The sequence below is a fragment of the Bos indicus genome, chromosome 15, assembly GCF_029378745.1.
Source record: "Bos indicus isolate NIAB-ARS_2022 breed Sahiwal x Tharparkar chromosome 15, NIAB-ARS_B.indTharparkar_mat_pri_1.0, whole genome shotgun sequence".
Lineage (NCBI taxonomy): Eukaryota > Metazoa > Chordata > Mammalia > Artiodactyla > Bovidae > Bos > Bos indicus.
In genome coordinates, this window is record NC_091774.1 from 62,331,177 (window position 1) to 62,352,885 (window position 21,709).

The following is a 21,709-nucleotide window of genomic DNA, read 5'->3' on the forward strand; positions in this document are numbered from 1 at the left end:
CTACAGAGAAGCCCATGTGCCAAGGAACTGAAGCCTCTGGACAAATGTAAGTGTGCTAAGAGACAGATTTTCCAGCCTAGTCAACTCTCAGATGATTGCAACCTCCATTGACACCTTGACTTAAGCTTCATGAGAGAGACTCTGAGTTAGAACTACCCAATTAAACAATTCCCAGATTACCCCACAGAAACTGGGAGATAATAAATGTTGCTTTAAATTACTATGTTTGGGGGTAATTTGTTACACAGCAATAGATAATACCAATAAAATAAAATTTTAAAAAACCCAAATACAAAAAAAGGAATGCGTATGCTTGTCTTCTCACATCTTTATCAACATTTGCTATTCCTAGTTTTATGTCTCCTCATTAATTAACAGGGAAAAAACACTATTTCATTGCTTACATTTATTTAATTCCTAGTGAAACTGATCTTTATTTGGCTTGACTCTTAATTTTTCTTTTGTCTATACTTCCTTTTCATGTCCTTTGCTTATTTTTCTATTGAAGTACTTACCCTTTCCTATTGTAATATCAACTCATGGCATTAAGAAGTGGAAAAAGTGGAAATAGTGACAGATTTTGTTTTCTTCGGCTCCAAAATCACTGCAGACAGTAACTACCACCATGAGATTAAAAGATTCTCATTCTTAGAAGGAAAGCTATGACAAAACTAGACATTGTATTAAAAAGCAGAGATATAACTTTGCCTGTAAAGACCCATATAGTGAAAGCTATGGTTTTTCCAGTAGTCATGTACAGATATGAGAGTTGGACCTGAAAGAAGGCTGAGCACCAAAAAATTGATGCTTTCAAATAATGGTGCTAGAGAAGACTCGAGAGTTCCTTGGACTACAAGGAGATCAAACCAATCAGTCCTAAAGGAAATCAACCCTAAATATTCATTGGAAGGACTGATGCTGAAGCTGAAGCTCAGCCACCAGTTTATGAAGAGCCAACTCACGGGAAAAGACTCCAATTCTGGGAAAGACTGAGGGCAACAGAAGGGAGTGACAGAGGATGAGATGTTTAGATGGCATCTCTAATTCAATGGACATGAATTTGGGCAAACTCTTGGACATGGTGAAGGACAGAGAAGCCTGATGTGCTGCAGTCCATGGAGTCACAAAGTGTCAGACATGACTTAGAGACTGAACAATGCTATATCAAGTTTATTATATATTAAATGTATCATCTCATTCTCTAATATTAATATTGTGAAGATTTTTCCCTATTTGTCATATTTCCCTGTTCACTTTTGCTAATGCATTTTAGATTTAGAAGGTTTTAAATTTTTTATGTACTCAAAGCTATTAGTCTTTTCCTTTATGGATTCTATCCTTTTTTGCATGTACATAAAGATGCCTATTCACCACTACTCTGGGTTAGATGTTTTAATGCATGCTTTCTTCTAAATGTTTTATGGTTCCATGTTTAAGTTGAAATCTTTAATTTAGCTGAAACTGGTGACTTGTATAAAAAAGTAATTTATCTTTTTGCAAATGAATAGAAAGATGGTTAACTTTAAAAATAATGAAAAGAAAAATTATCCAGGTAAGCACAACATAACAAAATGCAATACTGTATTTAAATTTGTTCAGTATTATTATCACTAATAGTTACAAATGTTCATTTAGCCAGAATTGATATGCCAGTATCTATCGATAGGCCAGAACCTATGCCAAATACTCACAATACTAGTATTAATACCTGTATTTTGCAGACAAATACTCTGAAGCTTGGAAAGGTTTAAATGACTCACCTAAGGCCACACTGCAAACAAGTGCTGGAGCCAAGATTAGTTATTAATATCCTAATGCAGTAATTCTGTCTTAATGAGTGGCAAGAGTTCCATTTATGATCCAGCTGCAGATAATTATCAAATTATTCTCCATTTTAGATTAACTAGATGGATATAGTTTTAGATATGACTAAATTTAGATCTAATAAAAATTTCTAAAACTCTAAAAGAATGAAATGCCTCATTAATAAACAGTTTTGCTCTATGAATCTAGAATAACTATAATTTTTAAAAATAAGCAATTACATTTGTGAATGGCACATTAAAAATTTTAGAATCAAAATTTGCTTTAAAATAATTTAAAATAACACAAAAGTATGCATTATTTGCTAGCTATCAATAGAAGTGTTGTGAAAAGTCAGAAAATTATAAGTTGCAAGAAAAGGAGGGGTAAAAAGGATAGCAGAGTAGAAGTGGATGTTTTCAGTACCTGAAATGTGAGACAGAAAAGCATACATTTAAACCTTGGTCTTACTTTTCCATCTGTTGCCAGGAAAGGCAATACTTATATGAGACAGAACTATGTTCCTAGGCAATAGGAGTCAGCTCTATTCAGATACGCATCAGAACAAAGTCCTCATATGCATGTACAGGCCAAGAAGCTGGAGGGATATTTTGGTAAAGTCTCAAAATTCCACTTTTTTTTTTAAACAAAGACATACAAGCTTTGGTCTTCTGTGACTTCCTTTCTAATAACTTAGAACCTCATTCTGAGTGAGTAATATAATGCAGTCAGAAACAAGATAAGAAGTCAGCTGGGATGCATCCGAGAATGAAGTTAAAGGTAGTATTTACTAAAATGCTTTGACATTTGATGACTATGTCAAAATTCCTGCTTAGGAACAAAACTGAAACTCTATAGTCTTGGCTGAATTACAGAATGTGGTTGAAATTTTACCTAGTGTGCCAACAACAAATAAGTAGTCAGGGAAATGTTGTTATGGTAATTTTTCAACTTAAATTCTACAAAACACTTCAAACTGCTAAAGTGATGCAAGTTGCAACAGAATAACAGCTCAATTTCTAAAACACTAGAGAAAGAAAGGTACTGTGTTTATTAGTCAGGGTCCACACAGAGACAGAAAGCACATAGTATTTTTAACAGGAACAGTTAATATAAGCTATTAGTGACAGAGGACTAGAGTGACAGGAAATTTGTTTTGTTGTTCAGCCACTAAGTCCTCTCTGACTCTTTGAGACTCCATGGACTGCAGCATGTCAGGCTCTCCTGTCCTACACTATCTCCCAGAGTTTGCTCAAATTCATGTCTATTAAGTTGGTGATGCTATCTAAGCATCTCATTCTCTGCATCCCCTTCTCCTCTTGCCATCAGTCTTTCCCAGCATTAAGGCCTTCTCTAACAAGTTAGCTCTTCGCATCAGGTGGCCAAAGTATTGGAGCTTCAGCTTCAACATCACTCCTTCCAATGCATATTCAGGGTTGGTTTCCTTTAGGATTGATTGGTTTCATCTTTTTGCAATCCAAGGGACTCTCAAGAGTCTTCCCCAGCACAATTCAAAGGTATCAATTCTTCGGCACTCAGCCTTTATTGTCAAACTCTCACATTTGTACATGACTACTGGAAAAACCATAGTTTTGACTATATGGACCTTTGTCAGCAAAGTGATGTCTCTGATTTTTAGTACACTATCTAAGTTTCTCATAGCTTTTCTTCCAAGGTGCAAGTGCTTTTGAATTCCACGGCTGCAGTCACTGTTTGCAGTGATTTTGGAGCCCAAGAAAAGAAAATCTGTCACTGTTCCATTTTTTCCGCGTCTATTTGCCATGAAGTGATGAAAGCTGAGAAGTTCAAGAGAACACTAAAGAATATATGAATAGCAGAGATAGCGAGCCCAGTACTCCTAGGCCTTAGACAGAATGCCCAAGGAAGATACCTGACTCAAGGCTGAGATCCAGACCACACTGAGGGCATAGTTGTAACTCACTAGATGTTGAAGTCATCACTGAGGCAGTGCACAGCAGGATTCACTGTTAATATGCCTTTGGAGCACATTATAGAGGAAGCCATCTATAGGGAGGTACCTAATTGCTGCTAAGTCGCTTCAGTCGTGTCCGACTCTGTGTGACCCCATAGACGGAAGCCCACCAGGTTCCCCTGTCCCTGGGATTCTCCAGGCAAGAACACTGGAGTGGGTTGCCATTTCCTTCTCCAATGCGTGAAAGTGAAAAGTGGAAGGGAAGTCGCTCAGTCGTGCCCGACCTAATTGCTAACACCTCACTAAAAAGCCACTCACAAGGAATATGCTCAAGGAAACCATTCACAAGAAGGTGCCCACTGGTAATACTCTGCTGTGAAGCTGCCTGAGGCAGGTGCCAGGCAATAAATTGTGGATTTGGCACTGTGAGGGAATAAACTGATAACTACCATGCTATGTGTTATAGGTTGAATTATGTCTCTTGCAAAAACTATGAAAGTGTGTTGAAGTCCTAACCCTTGGTACCTGTAGCCGTGACAGATGTAAACAAATTAATATCAGGTCATTGGTATGGGTGCTAATCTAAAATGACTTGTGTCTTTATTAGAAGAGAGAAATTTGAATACAGACACACACAGAATTCAATGCCATGTGAAGACTCAGACATGGAGGGAGATGGCCATGTACAGATGGAGGCAGAGACTGGAGTTAAACTGCCACAAATCAAGAAATGTCTGGAACTACCCAAAGATGGAAGAGACAAGGAAGGATCTTTCCCTAGGGGATTTAGATGGAGCACAAAATTGCCAAACAGCTTGATTTCAGACTTTTAGCCTCCAGAACTGTGAGAAAAAAAAATTTATGCTATTTTAAGCCACCCAGTTGCTGGTACTTTTTATAGTACTACTGTAAAAATAATATACTATGTATTTTCAGTTTGATTCTTGGCATTTCTGAAATCCTGATGATGGGTTTCTGAGGCAAACACTAACAGATACCATGTGATTAATTTTGCCTCTCTTAAATCTTGATGATTAACATTCTATTTAGACTTGGAATCACAGAACCAGGAAGGAAATCTTGAGAACTCAAGGCAAATCTCATTTTACTAAAGTAAACTTTTTAAAATTGAAGCATAGTTGACTTACAATATTACATTAACTTCAGGTGTACAGCATTGTAATTATAAATACAATACACATACAGAAGAATACAAAGATCATAAGTGTACATTCAATCCATTTGCACATAGTGAATACCTGTTTAACCAAACAACCAGGTCAAGAAAGGGAACAGCAACACACCTAAGTGCTCACAGCCCCTTTCAGTCCCTAACATTCTTCAGCTATGTACACTCTCCTGACTTCTAACATAATATTTTGTTTTTCCTGGCATATATATTTATTCACATACATATATATGTATATGTATGCAATGGAATATTACTCAGCCATAAAAAAGAAGGAAATGCTGCCATTTGTGACAACATGGAAGAACCTTGAGGGTATTATGCTAAGTGAAACAATTTAGACAGAGAAAGACAAATATCACATATTTTCACTAATATGTGTTATCTATAAAACAAAACCAGTGAACAAACGTGTGTGTGTATGTGCTTATTTGTTCAGTCATGTCTAACTCTTCTTGACCCCATGGACTGTAGCCAGCCAGGCTCCTCTGTCCATGGGGATTCTCTAGGCAAGAAGACTGGAATGGGTAGCCATGACCTCCTCCAGGGGATCTTCTCAACCCAGGGATCGAACCCAGGTCTCGCTCATTGCAGGTGGATTTTTTACCATCTGAGCCACCAGGAAAGCCTGAAGAAGCATAACAAAGCATAAACAGAGTCATAGATACAGAGAGTAAGTGATTGCCAGAGGGGAGGGTTGGGGAGGATGAGTGAAGTAAGTGAGGGAGAGTAAGAGATACAAATTTCCAATTACAAAATAAGTTATGGGAATGAAATGTACAGTGTGAGGAATGCGATCAATAGTAATATTATATCTTTGTATAGTGACAGATGGTTACTAGACTTATTGTGGTGATCATTTTGTAATGTATAGAAATATCAAATCACTATGTCATGCATCTGGAACTAACATACTGTTGTAGTCAATTAAACTTCAAAAACAAACAACTCATAGAATAAAAGATCACACTTGCAGTTACCAGAAGTAAGGAGTGGGGAGAGGTACAAACTTTCAGTTATAAGATAAATACTAGGGATTTAATGCACAAAATAAGGGCTTCCCTGGTAATTCAGCTGGTATAGAATCCACCTGCAATTCAGGAGACCCTGGTTCAATTCCTCGGTCAGGAAGATTCGCTGGAGAAGGAATAGGCTACCCATGCCAGTACTCTTGGGCTTCCCTGGTGGCTCAGCTGATAAAGAATCTGCCTGCAATGAGGGAGACCTGGGTTCAATCCCTGGGTTGGGAAGATCCCCTGGAGAAGGGAATGACTACCCACTTCAGTATTCTGGCCTGGAGAATCCCAAGGACTTTAGTCCATGGGGTCACAAAGAGTCAAACAAGACTGAGCAACTTTCACTTTCACTTCATGATGAATATACTTAATGCTACTGCTTGTTCTATATAAAACCTGCTAACAGTATGGATCCTAAAATTTCTCATCACAAGGAAAAGTTTTTTTTTCTTTTATTTTTTATCTGTATGAGATGATGGATGTTTACTAAACTTATTGCAGTAATCATTTCATGATGTACATAAGTCAAATCAGTATGCTCTATACCTTAAACTTACACAGTGCTGTATGTCTGGAGTTAGCTATGAGGTGATCATATTTCAATATATAATGGAACAAATTAATGCATTGTACACCTTGAACTTACACAATGTTATACATCTATTATAGGTCAATTTTAAAAAGTAATACATGTATTTCAAAAATAGAAGGAAACTGACGCCCCCAAATTCTAGGTTGTAGCACAGCCATGAATTGAAGAAAATTATATTTGGCTTTGGAAAACTTGTTTTAAGTCAAGAAAAACTTCAGAGGAAAGTGTCAAGTCAAACTGAGTTAAATTTTAAATTTCTAGAAACAGAGTGAAATCATTTGTTCAAAAAAAGCATTTCTTGCTCTTAATAACTAACAGTGCATTTTATAAGAATATAAAAAAAAGAAAAAAATTTTGGAATAAAGCTTTGGTTTATAGTCCTTACCTTAGAATAAATACAACCATCAGTTCCAAACACCCACTTCTGAGAATCATCTCCTTTATGTCTGTAATCAAAATGTAATTTAGAGATTGATAACTTTTCTCCACATTAACACGTTTATAGGTTTCAAGTAGAAATATCATTTCCACAGTCTGGCAGAAGGACTGGACACATTGTAAGGATTTTCCCATGCTACCACCATCACTGCTACCTCCGCAGTTAAGCCTTTCCTAAGACAACTAATTGCTTTAGTACCCAAAGTTCCGTGGGGGTGTGCGAATGAGTGTGTATGTGTGTGTGCACGTGTGTGTATAACCAATGGCAACAGTGATTAAGGGTCTAGAGAATAAATAGAGTCAATAAGAATATTATAGAAATTTCCATCCCCAAAAATGGTCCTCTGTGAGACAGAAAGAAGGGGGCTTAATTAAATAAAAGGATTCAGAGGATGAGAAGAAAAAAAAGATACTATGGAAAATTAGGAACCTCAGGCACCTATTTCTCAAACAATTAGGAAATTTTATTAAGGAACATCAGATTTTCTGAGCTAAGTCTGAGTAAGAAAGAAAAACTAAGATGTGATGAAGCTAATCATGCCTAAATTAACTCATCACGTATTCATTAATATTTAGAAACCTTACGGAGATAGGACAAATGAATTAAATTAAGTGTAATGGGATGTTAAACAAGACTTTTCCTACTGCCTCAGAGTTTTGACAGAAGCATCAATGGTTGAGAATAAGAGGTGTCAGGTAATGCTCTGTTCTAAAGCAAGGAACTATATGATCTGGGCAGAGCATGTAAAGGTACGTAATGGTTCAGCGCATGTTAGCCTTTCACCTACACCCACATTATATAAGAAAACGTGAAAAATTTCTGGGCATGTTGGGATGGGTGCTTATTAATAATGTAGGTCTCCAGGCCCCTATCCTCAGAGATTTTGATTCTTAAGGTCTGGACTCCCAGAAATATACATTACTAGGTATCACAAATGATTCCAATCACAAGAATTCTGGGGAATTTGGATGTGTGTGGTTTATGGAGCAGACTTTGGAAAACATTGAATTAGAGTGATGACAGCCAAGGAAAGAAAGGACCACGTACTTGAAGTATTATAGATTTGGTGATTAAATAAATGGGGTATGGGTTAGAAAGAGTAGGCAAGGTTAAGCCTTAAATGTCAAATTTAGGTAAAGAAGAACAAGACAGTATTAAAGAAAATGAAATTAGAATATGAGAGGAAAGCAGAGATGTGAGGAATATGAAGGGTTCTGATAATTAAAGACTGGTAACAGAAATAAATGAAGCTGGCTGGAACTAATGTGAGGGCTGCCACTGGGAACTGTGAAGAACACAGCAAACTGGAGGGTATATGTGCCATCCAGAGGGGGAATAATGGTGTCGTGAGAGGATGAAAGTTCAGTGTTGCCCATTCTGATTTTTTCAATAAATGCCAGTAATTTTTTGCATGAAATCTCCCTATTTCTATAAGCTAATGCTGTTGCTGCTGCTGCTAAGTCGCTTCAGTCGTGTCCGACTCTGTGTGACCCCATAGACGGCAGCCCACCAGGCTCCCCCATCCCTGGGATTCTCCAGGCAAGAACACTGGAGTGGGTTGCCATTTCCTTCTCCAATGCATGAAAGTGAAAAGTGAAAGTGAAGTCGCTCAGTCGTGTCCGACTCTTAGTGACCCCATGGACTGCAGCCCACCAGGCTCCTCCATCCATGGGGTTTTCTAGGCAAGAGTACTGGAGTGGGGTGCCATTGCCTTCTCCCTATAAGCGAATAACTAATTACAAATGCTATAATAATGTGCAAATCAAACAAAATCCATAGGTCTCCAGTTTTTACTGTCCATAATCTAACCTCTGTGTGTAAATGGATGTGTGTATATGTGTCTGTATCTATGTGTGCATATTGCTTTAAGTTTATGAATTTAACAGTACAGGCCAGATCCTATAATCCATGTTCTTTAAAAACTGAAGCAAAATCCACATTAAATGATGGTGTTTTAAAAAAAAAGATCTTTGATTCAATTGGTTTGTCTAATTGATGCCCCAAATATTTTTTAGAAAGAAGCATTTTTTTTTTGGTTTATGATTTTTATGGTTTTGAGATCAATTGATAATGACATTGTTGGTTTGTCTTTCATCCCCTCAAGGTCTCATACACATCACAGACAATTATTAAAAGACAAACAAGTGCAAGCACTTACTATATTGAATAAGAATAAGATGAGTGACACCAAAGGAGACATAACTGAACTAATGAGGCATGATATGTTTATCATATTCTTTGTGAGTTGTCAGGTTGCTATCTTAAGTGCTAGTTCTATTATTTTTAGCATATAAAAGGCAATGTCTTAATTCATAGCTTTGCTAAAATCACATGGTATCAATACTACTTAGGAGAAGAGGAAAAATTTTTACCGCTAATAGTTGCTGCCACATGAGGATATTTATTGTTAGATAATGAAATATGGTTGTATTTTTAAAGAAATAAAACACAAGCATTTCAGATACTCTGGAAAAGATAAACTTATCCAGAGGTGAGTGAGTTCTAAAAATCCTGGTCCTTACAAAATATAGCCTGACAATAGATTTTGTTTCTCAAAGGCAAGGTGCATCAATACAAAGGCAAAAATCCTCATCTGTATAGAGGGCCTCCTTTTTCTCCTGCCCATCCTAAACTCCTCCTTCTCTTCCTTGATCTCTTTCCTTCCTTTCTAAATTAAACCAAATCTTTTCTTGTAAATACAGATGTTTCAAGTTAAACTTACAACAGTTATGTTTTGTTTTTAATTATCATCTTTTTCCATTCCCAAGTTCTCTTCTCTATAGGCAATAAGGACATTGAGTTTAAGCTTTAATCCCACCCAATTCCACAATAATCCTGGCCAGAGTAGGAAGTCATCTCCGGGCCCTAAGACCAGATCAGCACCAGCTTCAGTACGCAGTGAGTCCAGGGAGAGCCCTGGGCATGAAGAGCATGCTCATCAAGCTGCATATAACCTTTCCACAATCTGCCATTTTTACCTTGACCACGGATCACACTGACTGGTCTTCCTTCACCATTTCCTTCTAAAATAACCACTTAGTCATTCCCTACTCATCGTTTTATCTTTTGGGTTTTTCCTTAGGTTTTTTTTTTTTTTTCTCTTTTTGTAATTACTAAAAACAACTTTAGTGGGAAATAACTGAAAGTATTATAAAACATTATACAACTGACAGGCACATATTTAAAGCAAAAAATTTGCTAAGTTTTGAAACATGTGTACACATTTTAAAGTATCACAACCACCAAGATAATGAAGATATATCCAGAGCTCTCACCCCCAAAAAACCACCCCCAAAGTTTCTGTGTTCTCTTTTGTAATCATGCCCTCCTGTCCCTTCCTACCTTCCTATCTCCAGGCAAACACTGATCTTCCTAGATTAGTTGTCGTTGTTCAGTAGCTCAATTATGTCTGACTCTGCAACCCCACAGATTGCAGCATGCCAGACTTCCCTGTCCTTCACCAACTCCTGGAGCTTGCTCAAACTCATGTTCATTGAGTCAGTGATGCCATGCAACCATCTCATCATCCATCATCCCCTTCTCCTCCTGCCTTCAATCTTTCCCAGCATCAGGGTCTTTTCTAATGAGTCGGCTCTTCACATCAGGTGGCCAAAGTATTGGAGCTTCAGCTTCAGCATCAGTCCTTTCAATGAATATTCAGGACTGATTTCCTTTAGGATTGACTGGTTTGGCCTCTTTGCAGTCCAAGGGACTCCCAGGAGACTTCTCTAACACCACAGTTAAAAAGCATCAATTCTTCAGCCTCAATCTTCTTTATGATCCAACCCTCACATCCATACATGACTACTGGAAAAACCATAGCTTTGACTAGACGGACCTTTGTTGGCAAAGTAACATCTCTGCTTTTTAATATACTGTCTTCATGGCTACAGTCACCATCTGCATCTAGATTAGTTAGGACTCTCTAAAATTTTATGCAAAGGCAATCAAACAATACATACCCTTAATGGGTTTGTTTCTTCTCCTCAATATAATTGTTTTGAGATTCATCCATATTGTTGTGTGAATCAAGAATTAGTTCCTTGAAGGCAATGGCACCCCACTCCAGTACTCTTGCTTAGAAAATCCTATAGATGGAGGAGCCTGTTAGGCTGCAATCCATGGGGTCGCTAAGAGTCAGACACGACTGAGCGACTTCACATTCACTTTTCACTTTCATGCATTGGAGAAGGAAATGGCAGCCCACTCCAGTGTTCTTGCCTGGAGAATCCCAGGGACAGGGGAGCCTGGTGGGCTGCCGTCTGTGGGGTAGCACAGAGTCAGACACGACTGAAGTGACTTAGCATAGCATAGCATACACTATAATTTATCGTTCACCTATGGATGGACATTTTGGTTGTTTCAAGTTTTTATTTTTGGCTTTAGAAATAAAGCTGCTATAAACATTTATGTACAAGTCTTCATAAGGACTTTCATATTCCTTGAATAATCGAGGAGAGGCTGGGCAATAAACTACAGGTATGTATATACCTACCTGTATATAAATATAAATACACACACATATGTGTGTGTTTGTGTGTACATATATGTATGTATTTGTTGTTGTTCAGTTGCTAAGTCATGTCTGACTCCTTGTGACCCCCTGGACTGCAGCATACCAGGCCTCCCTGTCCCTCACCACCTCCTGGAGTTTGCCCAAGTTCACGTTCATTGAATCGGTAATGCCATCCTACCATCTCATCCTGTGCCACCCTCTTGTCCTTTTGCCTTCAATGTTTCCCAGCATCAGGGTCTTTTCCAATGCTCAGCTCAGCATTGGAGCTTCAGCTTTAACATCAGTCCTTTCGGTGAGTATTCAGGGTTGATTTCCTTTAGGATTGATTGGTTTGATCTCCTTCCTGTCCTAGGGACTCACAAGAATTTTCTCTATCACCACAGTTTGAAAGCATCAATTATTTAATGCTTAGCCTTCTTTTGGAGAAGGAAATGGCAACCCACTCCAGTATTCTTGCCTGGAAAATCCCAGGGATGGGGGAACCTGGTGGGCTGCTGTCTATGGGGTCGCACAGAGCTGGACACGACTGAAGGGACTTAGCAACAGCAGCCTTCTTTATGGTCCAACTCTCACATCCATACATGACTGCTGGAAAGACCATAGCTTTGAATATACAGACCTTGGTCAGCAAAGTGATGTCTCTGCTTTTTAATATGCAGCCTAGGTTTGTCATAGCTTTTCTTCCAAGAAGCAATGTCTTCTAATTTAATGGCTGCAGCCACAATCCACAGTGGTTTTGTAAATATACATATATGTGTATATTTTAGGAGAGTATCAATTATTTTCCAAAGTTTTGAAGCATTTATATTTCTACCAACTATGTAGAAACCATGTACCAACTATGAGGGTTCAGTTGTTCCACATTCTCACCAGCATTCAATATGGTCACATTTTAAACACTGGACTCTACTACATATGTGGTGTTACTTAATTTTAGTTGTATTTTATATTCCCCTAATATTTAGCATCAAGGCTGTATATTGTCACCCTGCTTATTTAACTTATATGGAGAGTACATCATGAGGAACGCTGGACTGGATGAAGCACAAACTGGAATCAAGATTGCCAGGAAAAATATCAATAACCTCAGACATGCAGATGACACCACCCTTATGGCAGAAAGTGAATAGGAAATTTTGATGAAAGTGAAAGAGGAGAGTGAAAAAATTGTCTTAAAACTCAACATTCAGAAAACTAAGATCATGGCATCTGGCCCCATCAATTCATGGCAAATAGATGGAGAAACAGTGGAAACAGTGACAGACTTTATGTGGGGGGCTCCAAAATCAATGCAGATGGTGACTGCAGCCATGAAATTAAAAGATGTTTTCTCCTTGGAAGAAAAATTATGACCAACTAAATGGCATATTATAAAGCAGAGACATTACTTTGCCAACAAAGGTCCATCTAGTAAAAGCTATTGTTTTTCCAATGGTCATGTATGGATGTGAGAATTGGACCATAAAGAAAGCTGAGCGCCGAAGGATTGATGCTTTTGAACTGTGGTGTTGGAGGAGACTCTTGAGAGAACCTTGGACTGCAAGGAGATCCAACCAGTTCATCCTAAAGGAAATCAGCCCTAAATATTCATGGGAAGGACTGATGCTGAAGCTGAAACTCCAAAACTTTGGCCACCTGATGAAAAGTACTGACTCATTGGAAAAGACCCTGATGCTGGGAAAGATTGAAGGCAGAAGGAAATGGGGATGACAGAGGATGAGGTGGTTGGATGGCATCACCGACTCAATGGACATGAGTTTGAGTAAACTCCAGGAGTTGGTGATGGACAGGGAGGCCTGGCGTGCTGCAGTCCATGGTGTCGCAGAGTCAGACATGACTGAGCAACTGAACTGAACTGACTGAATGATTAGCATCTATTCATATGCCAACTGTGTATCTTCCTTGTTACAGTATTTGTCCAAATCATTTACCTGCCCATTTTTTCTTGAGTTGTGTGTATTTTGCAAATATCTATTGTTTGAAGATATTTCTCCCTAAGTGTCACTTATCTTGTCATTCTCTTAACAATGCCTTTCAAAGAGCAGAAAGTCTTAATTTTAATGAAGTCCAATTTATCGATTTATATTTTTGTGGATCATGTTTTTGACATCATATGTAAGAAAGTTTGGTTAATACAAGATCACAAATATTTTCTCCTTTGCTTTTGTCTGGAATATTCAATTTTATTTTTTACATTTAAGTCTATAATCCATTTTGAGCTAACTACTGTTTATTGTATTACATACGATCAGTTTTTTTTATATATTGATATCCAATTGTTCCATCACCATTAGTCAAAAAAAAGAAAATCCTTTTTCCACTGAATTTCTCTTGCAATTTTGTCAAAAGTCAATTGGCCGTATATGTGTGGATCTATTTCTGGATCTTCTATCCTGTTCTATTGATCCAATTGTCTACTTTGGTGCCAATAGCATGCCGTTTTTCATTACTGCTATTTAATTTTTTTGTGTTTTTATTTTCATTACTTTTATTTTACAGTAAGTCTTGAGATCAGGTAATTTTGTTCTTTTTAAAGTTGTTTTGCCTATTCTAGATCTTTTGCAATTCTATATGGATTTTAAAATTACCTTGATACCTTTTATAAAGAAACTTTCTGGGATTTCTGTTGAGATTGCATTAAATCTATAGGTCAATTTGAAGAGAATGGACATCATAACCATACAGAGTCTTTCAATCCATGGATACAGTATATCCCTGCATCTATTTAGGTCTTCTTTACTCTTACTCAGCAATGTTTTGTAGCTTTCAGTACACAAGTCTTGTATGTATTTTATCTGATTCATATTGAAGCATGTCATACTTTTGATGTTATTATAATTGGCATTTTAAAATTTTAACTTCTAAAGTTGCTTGTTGTTAGTGTACAGGAATACAAATAACATATATATATATGTATACACATATATATATTGTTTATATATGTATATACATATATATATATATATTGATCTCAAGCCCTCAAACTTGCTAAACTCATTTATTAGTTGTAGACATTGTTTGTAGTTTTCATAAGATTTTCTACATAGATAATCATACCATTTGAAATTAAAGTCAGAAGATATGGGAATACCAGACCACCTGACCTGCCTCTTGAGAAACCTGTATACAGGTCAGGAAGCAACAGTTAGAACTGGACATGGAACATCAGACTGGTTCCAAATAGGAAAAGGAGTACGTCAAGGCTGTATATTGTCACCCTGCTTATTTAACTTATATGCAGAGTACATCATGAGAAACACTGGGCTGGAGGAAGCACAAGCTGGAATCAAGATTGCCAGGAGAAATATCAATAACCTCAGATATGCAGAGGACACCACCCTTATGGCAGAAAGTGAAGAAGAACTGAAGAGCCTCTTGATGAAAGTGAAAGAAGAGAGTGAAAAAGTTGGCTTAAAGCTCAACATTCAGAAAACGAAGATCATGGCATCTGGTCCCATCACTTCATGGGAAATAGATGGGGAAACAATGGAAACAGTGGCTGACTTTATTTTGGAGGGCTCCAAAATCACTGCAGATGGTGATTGCAGCTATGAAATTAAGATACTTGTTCCTTGGAAGAAAAGTTATGACCAACCTAGATAGCATATTGAAAAGCAGAGACATTACTTTGCCAACAAAGATCTGTCTAATCAAGGCTATGGTTTTTCCAGTGGTCATGTATGGATGTGAGAGTTGAACTATAAAGAAAGCTGAGCGCCGAAGAATTGATGCTTTTCAACTGTGGTGTTGGAAAAATCTCTTGAGAGTCCCTTGGACTGCAAGGAGATCTGACAGTCCATCCTAAGGAGATTAGTCCTGGGTATTCATTGGAGGGACTGATGTTGAAGCTGAAATTCCAATACTCTGGCCACCTGATGCAGAGAGCTGACTCATTTGAAAAGACCCTGATGCTGGGAGGGATTGAGGGCAGGAGGAGAAGGGGACGACAGAAGATGAGGTGGTTGGATGGCATCACTGACACGATAGACATGGGTTTGGGTGGACTCCAGGAGCTGGTGATGGACAGTGAGGCCTGGCATGCTGTGGTTCATGGGGTCACAAAGAGTCGGACACGACTGAGTGACTGAACTGAACTGAACTTACTTCTTCAATTCATATCAGATGTCTTTTATTTCTTTTCCCTTTCTTATTATACTGGCTATAGTTTTCTATGCAATGCTGAATAGGTGAGAGTAGACAATCTTGCCTTGTTTTGACTTTAGGAGGAAGCACTAGTCTTTCATCATTAAATATGTCAGTTGTATGTTTTTTGTAGATGCCCTTTGTCATATTGACAAAGTTCCCTTCTATTCGGTTTTCTGAATAGAAAACTTTCTATTAGGAAGGGATTCTGACCTTTGTTAAAAGCTTTTCCTATATCAATTTGATGTTTGTGATTTTTTTTCCTTTTCAGTCTGCCAATTGAGTGATTTACATTGATTGATTTTCAACTTCATTCTCCTGGGATAAACACTGCTTGGTCATGATATATTGTCTTTTTTATTGTATTCAACTTGTTAAAACGTTAAGAATTTTTTGCATTTATGTTCACAAGGGATATTGGTCTATGATTCTCTTTTCCTATAATGTCTGTCTGATTTCTGCTTTCAGAATAATATTGGCCTCTTAGAATTAGCTAGGAAGTATTCCCTCTTCTATTTTCTATGTAAGGAAATGGAGACTTGACATATTTGAAAGAATTCCCAAGTGAAGCTAGGGAAATCATCTGAATCTGAGGTTCTCTTTGTGGGAAAGTTTTTAACTAAAAATTTAATTTCTTTAAGAGATCCAGGACTATTCAGCTTACCTATTTCTTCTTGAGTAGACATTGGCAATTTGTGCCCTTGAAGAAATTGGTCTTTAATCATCTCAGTTCCCTGGTGGCTTAGAGGGTAAAGTGTCCGCCTGCAATGTGGGAGATCCGGGTTCAATCCCTGAGTTGGGAAGATCTCCTGGAGAAGGAAATGGCAACCCACTCCAGTACTCTTGCCTGGAAAATCCCATGGACGGAGGAGCCTGGGAGGCTAAAGTCCATGGGGTCGCAAAGAGTCAGACACGACTGAGTGACTTCACTTACTTTATTTTTGTTCAAAATATTCCATTATCTCTTTAATAACTGTGATATCACCTCTCTCATTCCTGATATTGGTAATTTGTGTCCTATTCCTTAATTTCCTGAGTAGTCTGGCTAGAGGTTTATCAGTTTCTTTGATCTTTGAAAAAAAAAAAAACACAGCTTTTGATTTTGTTGATTTTTCTCTTTTTTTCCTATCTTCTATTTCATTGATTTCTACTCTAACTTTTATTATTTTCTGTCTTCTGATTACTTTGAGTTCGATTTGCTCTTCTTACTCTAGCTTCTCCAAATGGGAGCTGAGGTCACTGATTTGCTATCTTTCTTCTTAGCTCAGTTGGTAAAGAATCTGCCTGTAATGCAGAAGACCCTGGTTTGATTCCTGGGTTGGGAAGATCTGCTGGAGAAGGGATAGGCTACACACTCCAGTATTCTTGGGCTTTCCTTGTGGCCCAGATGAAAAAGAATCTGCCTGAAATGCAGAAGACCTGGGTTCGATCCCTGGGTTGGGAAGATCCCCTGGAAAAGGGAAATACTACCCACTCCAGTATTCTGGCCTGGAGAATTCCATGGACATTTTAGTCCATGGGTCACAAAGAGTTGGACACAACTGAGCAACTTTCACTTTTACTTCTTTCCTTATATAGGTATTTACAGAAATTTCCATCTAAGAACTTCTTGGGCAGCATCCCACAGTTTTTAATATGTGTATTTTCATTTTCATTCAGTTCAAAAATACTTGCTAATTTCCATTTTGATTTCTTCTTTGGTTCTTGGGTCATTTAGAAATGTGTTACTTATGTCCAGATACTTGGGGGTTTTCCAGAAAGCTTTCTGCTATTTTTTTTTTTTTTAAGTATGGTTGATTTACAGTGTTACGTTAACTTCTGATGTACAGCAAAGTGATTCAGTTATACATACACATATACTTTCTTTTTTATGTTCTTTTCTATTATGGCTTATCACAGGATATTAAATAAATTTCCCTGTGCTATACAGTATGACCTTGTTGTGAAATCTGTCTGATTTCTAGTGTAATTCTATTATGGCCAGAGAATCTTTTTTATAATATTTAAATCCTGTTAAATGTATTGAGACTTGTTTTATAGCTAGAATATACTCCATTTGATTTAATATACTGTTCCTTTAAATGAATATGTCTTCTGCTGTTCTTGGGTATGTTCTATAAATATCAGTTAGTTCAAGTTGATTGACAGTGTTGTTCTAGTCTTTTGTATCCTCACAGTTTCCTCCTCACATGTTCTATCGATATTGAAATAGGATATTGTTTAACTTATAGGACATCCTTAACTTATCCGTCTACTTTCAGTTGATATCATTGTTGTTATTTAGTTGCTAAGTCATATCTGACTCTTTTGTGATCCATGGACTGTAGCCTGCCAGGTTCCTCTGTCCATGGGATTTCTCAGGCAAGAATATTGGAGTGGGTTGCCATTTCTTTTTCCAGAGGATCTTCCTGACCCAGAGATTGAACCTGCATCTCCTGCATTACAGGTGGCTTCTTACTGCTGAGCCACTGGATATCATACCACTTGAGAAATACAGTATGAGAATCTTTCTTCCATTTTTCCTATTGGTATTTGTACCATTAACTTCATATATTTTGCATCTACATATTTTTCTCTCCATAATATATTATTTTTTGCTGTAAACAAAAAATTATATTTTAAAGAGACTTAAATAAGAAATGAGATCTTTATATTGTCTGTGTGGTTACTATTCCCAGTGCTCTTCATTTTCATCTGATACCAATATTCTTCTGCTTGAAGGAATTCTTTAAACAATGTTTGTTCTCTAGGTCTGCTGGTGATAAATTCTTTCAGTTTCTGACTAATATCTGAATTTTTATTTTGCCTTAATATTTAAAAAATATTAATAATTTCATTGGGAAATGATTTCTATATTGATAGGTTGGTTGTTTTGTTCTTTAAGCTTTTAAAGATATTCTTCCACTGTCTTCTCACTCTTATTGTTACCAACAAGAAATCTGCTGTCATTCTTATCTTTATTCCTTTTGTACGTAATATGCCTTTTCTGTGTACTCTTAAGATTTTTCCCTTTATCACTAATTTTAAGGAATTTGATTATGATTTTTCTTGGTTTCTTTTCTTAGTGTTTCTTATGCTTAAAATCTGTTGAACTTTTTGGATGTGTGGGTTGTAGTTTTCACAAAATTTTGAAATTTTTTGTCCTATATTTTTAGAAGACATCATTTTTTCCAATATTTTTCTGTCCCCTGCTTATTCCCTTCAGAGACTCTAATTATTCTGAGATTGGGCCATCTGAAGCTTTTCACAACCAACAGTGCTCTGTTCATTTTTCTTCAATCCGTATTTTTTCCTCTCTGGTTTTCACTATGAATAGTTTCTTTTGGTATCTAAGTTCACTAAAATTTTCTTCCACAATTTGCAAGAAATTGAGGAATTAGACAAATTCCTAAATTTGTCTAATCTGCTATTAGACAAATTTAGCATATTTTTCAAGTCATACATTGAAGTTTTCATACCTAGAAATTTGATTTGAGTCTTTTTATATGTTCTGTGTCTCTATTAACATGTTCAGTCTTTCCTCTAGCTACCTGAATATATGGAATACAATGATAACAACTGTTTTAATGACCTGTGTATTAATTCTATAATCTGTATCATTTCTAGGTCAGTTACAATTGACTGATTCTTCTCTTTATTATAACCCTGGACTAAGTGAGCTGAAGCATCTCTGGCTCCATGTCCCATGGTTTGCACTTGTTATTATTGCAACTTGATGCTTTGTGAGTTTCCAGTTTACAGCATTGATTCTGCCCCAGAAAACTTGTTAGCTACTCCATGTATAGCACCATATCAACCTGGGACTTGCTTTGGGTTTGTTTGCTTCTCCTTGGGAACTATGTGCTTAGGACTCTACCCACACTGGCCAGTTTGTGTGATAGCAAACTACTGTCCCTCTCTTCCTTCTGCTTGGGTGTTTCAATTACTGTACCCTACTCATTCTCTGAGGTATCTTGGTACAGTGAGTGCCAAGTACCACACTTGGCACTCACTGGCAATTGTATGATTGGATTTTGACCTACAGACTATATAGTTTGTGGCTAAGAGTGAGTTATAGATTATAGTTGGTTGACTTTGCATTCCTTCCCAATCACTTAGATATGACCTTGAGTAAGTGATTAAACTCTGTATTTCAATCTCCCAGCTGTAAGGATAGTCATGCTACCTGCCTTATCAAGTGTTGTTAAGTTTAAATGTAAAAATACAGCATAAATGAATTAAAATAGTGTCTGGCTCAGAATTTGTTTTTGTTGTTGTTAGAGTAAGTGTTACAGCTAGGATTTATACCTTGAAATCTGACTCTGTAGATCATGTTTTTTAACCACTGTGTAATATTCTAATACTTGTTGGACAGTATGCTTTGCATGTTAGAGAAAATTCCCCTTCTATATTTGTGGCTGAGCCAAACTTTCTCTGGTGCCTAAATGCCCTAGTTCTGGCTTTAGCCCTAAGCACATCCTAATTGTCTATCCAGCCAGAGTAGTTGGCTAATAGCTTTCTAAGTCTTGCAATACAATAGGACTTGTTTTTATCAACACTAGGTAAAATCAAAAGACAAATGAAATAGAAAACAGATTTAGGAAACAAGATTTCCAAGTGGTTGGAGATAAATCACCTTTCTTCCTTACTGCTAATTTTTTCTTCTAAATCTATTTTTAATTTTATCCTCCAAATCGGAAAAAACAAATAAAAATGACACTTTTGGAGCCTTACTAGCCAGAATTTTTTTTGTCTCCTTGATTTTTCCTTCATTGTTCAATATTTCATATTCAGAAGATGGACAAAAGATTAGGAATACACATAACACATTAAATTCTTAAATTAATAACCAAAATGGATACAAAGAAATGAGTTCCAATAATTACAGAGTAAAGCAGCAGCTTGTCTACAACAGATATATACTGAAGGCAACTTTTCAGTTCTAAAAAATATCTAAGACACACTATCTAATTAAGTGGCATGTGTTTTCAAGCTTATTTTAGAAAAATTAATATTGATATTTTGAACACAAATTTAAAACATAGTGAATATTCCATCTAAGCCAGGAAGCATGATAATTTGACTGCTCAGGAATCTTGAAATTAACATTTCTTGTTTTCAGGTACATAGCTCATAAACATTACCTTTTCTGTAGGACTAATTTGTATCCTTGTAGTGATGTTCCGTCAGTAGCCTTGACTCTGATTGGATGACCAATAGCTAGACAGCTTTGAGTTACTGCTTGGCTCAGGATCATTCCAGTCTTCCAATGAATAGAGAGGGGGGAGAAAGGTCTAAATAAGTTAAAAGAACCAGAAAATTCAACAATGTGTCACAAATAGTGAGGTCATTATGCCTGGATAAACTCGGATATTAACAGTTGCCGAAAGTGAAACACTACCCACAACTTAGCAGTCAGTGAGCCCTGCTCGGAATCAGTGATCTTCTGTTGGACAAGGGTGGCATTTTACAGTTCAGTGCAAAATAAAACAGACCTTGATATCTTCATTTATCCTTTTTTTCTGTGCATATTTCACAGTGTAGTGATTTGGGGTCCATTACGTGTCACTTGTTATAGTTATAACTACAGAGCTTACTAGAAATATGTATGCACAGAAAAAATAAATAAATAAAGGCAGTGAACTGAAAAGACTGAAACAAATCCTTAACCTCTGGTACCAATTTAAAGTTTTATTCTGGCTCTAAGTACCATGGGTTAAACATTTTAAGGTGGTTTATGAACTACTTTCATTTTAAATGTTACGATTCTCTGATAAGGAAGTTGATTGAGAACATTGCTTGAATGAACATTCAACAATTTTCTTACTTAGTAAATCGACACATTTTAAATAAGTGACAGCCATTGAGGAATTTATTTACACATATTGAGGATTTATGGCATAGAAACTTCTCTGTTTTAACAGGTAAACTAATTTATTTTGGGGAAAAAAAAGGATAGAACTTTAAATCTCAGAAGATTTTCAAAATTATTTTCCTTTTAACATGCAACTTTTATTTCTCATGGTTTTGTTGTGTGAGAAAAAACTACACAATGACTTAGGGAAAAAAAGTATTTTTGTACATTTTTGTTCTAATTAG

The 21,709-nt window shown here is 36.8% G+C and overlaps 1 protein-coding gene across 6 annotated transcripts in view; it reads right to left on the reverse strand.

Moving 5' to 3' along the window:
- DCDC1 (doublecortin domain containing 1) overlaps positions 1 to 21,709 on the reverse strand; it is a 477,553-nt gene that overhangs the window by 181,735 nt on the left and 274,109 nt on the right. For all 6 annotated transcript variants that reach the window (XM_070767614.1, XM_070767612.1, XM_070767611.1 and 3 more), the window contains 2 exons: positions 20,755 to 20,873; positions 6,919 to 6,979 (listed from right to left, as the gene is read on the reverse strand). In XM_070767614.1, coding sequence (XP_070623715.1) covers positions 6,919 to 6,979; positions 20,755 to 20,873 — 180 coding nt within the window. The remainder of the gene's footprint in view (positions 1 to 6,918; positions 6,980 to 20,754; positions 20,874 to 21,709) is intronic.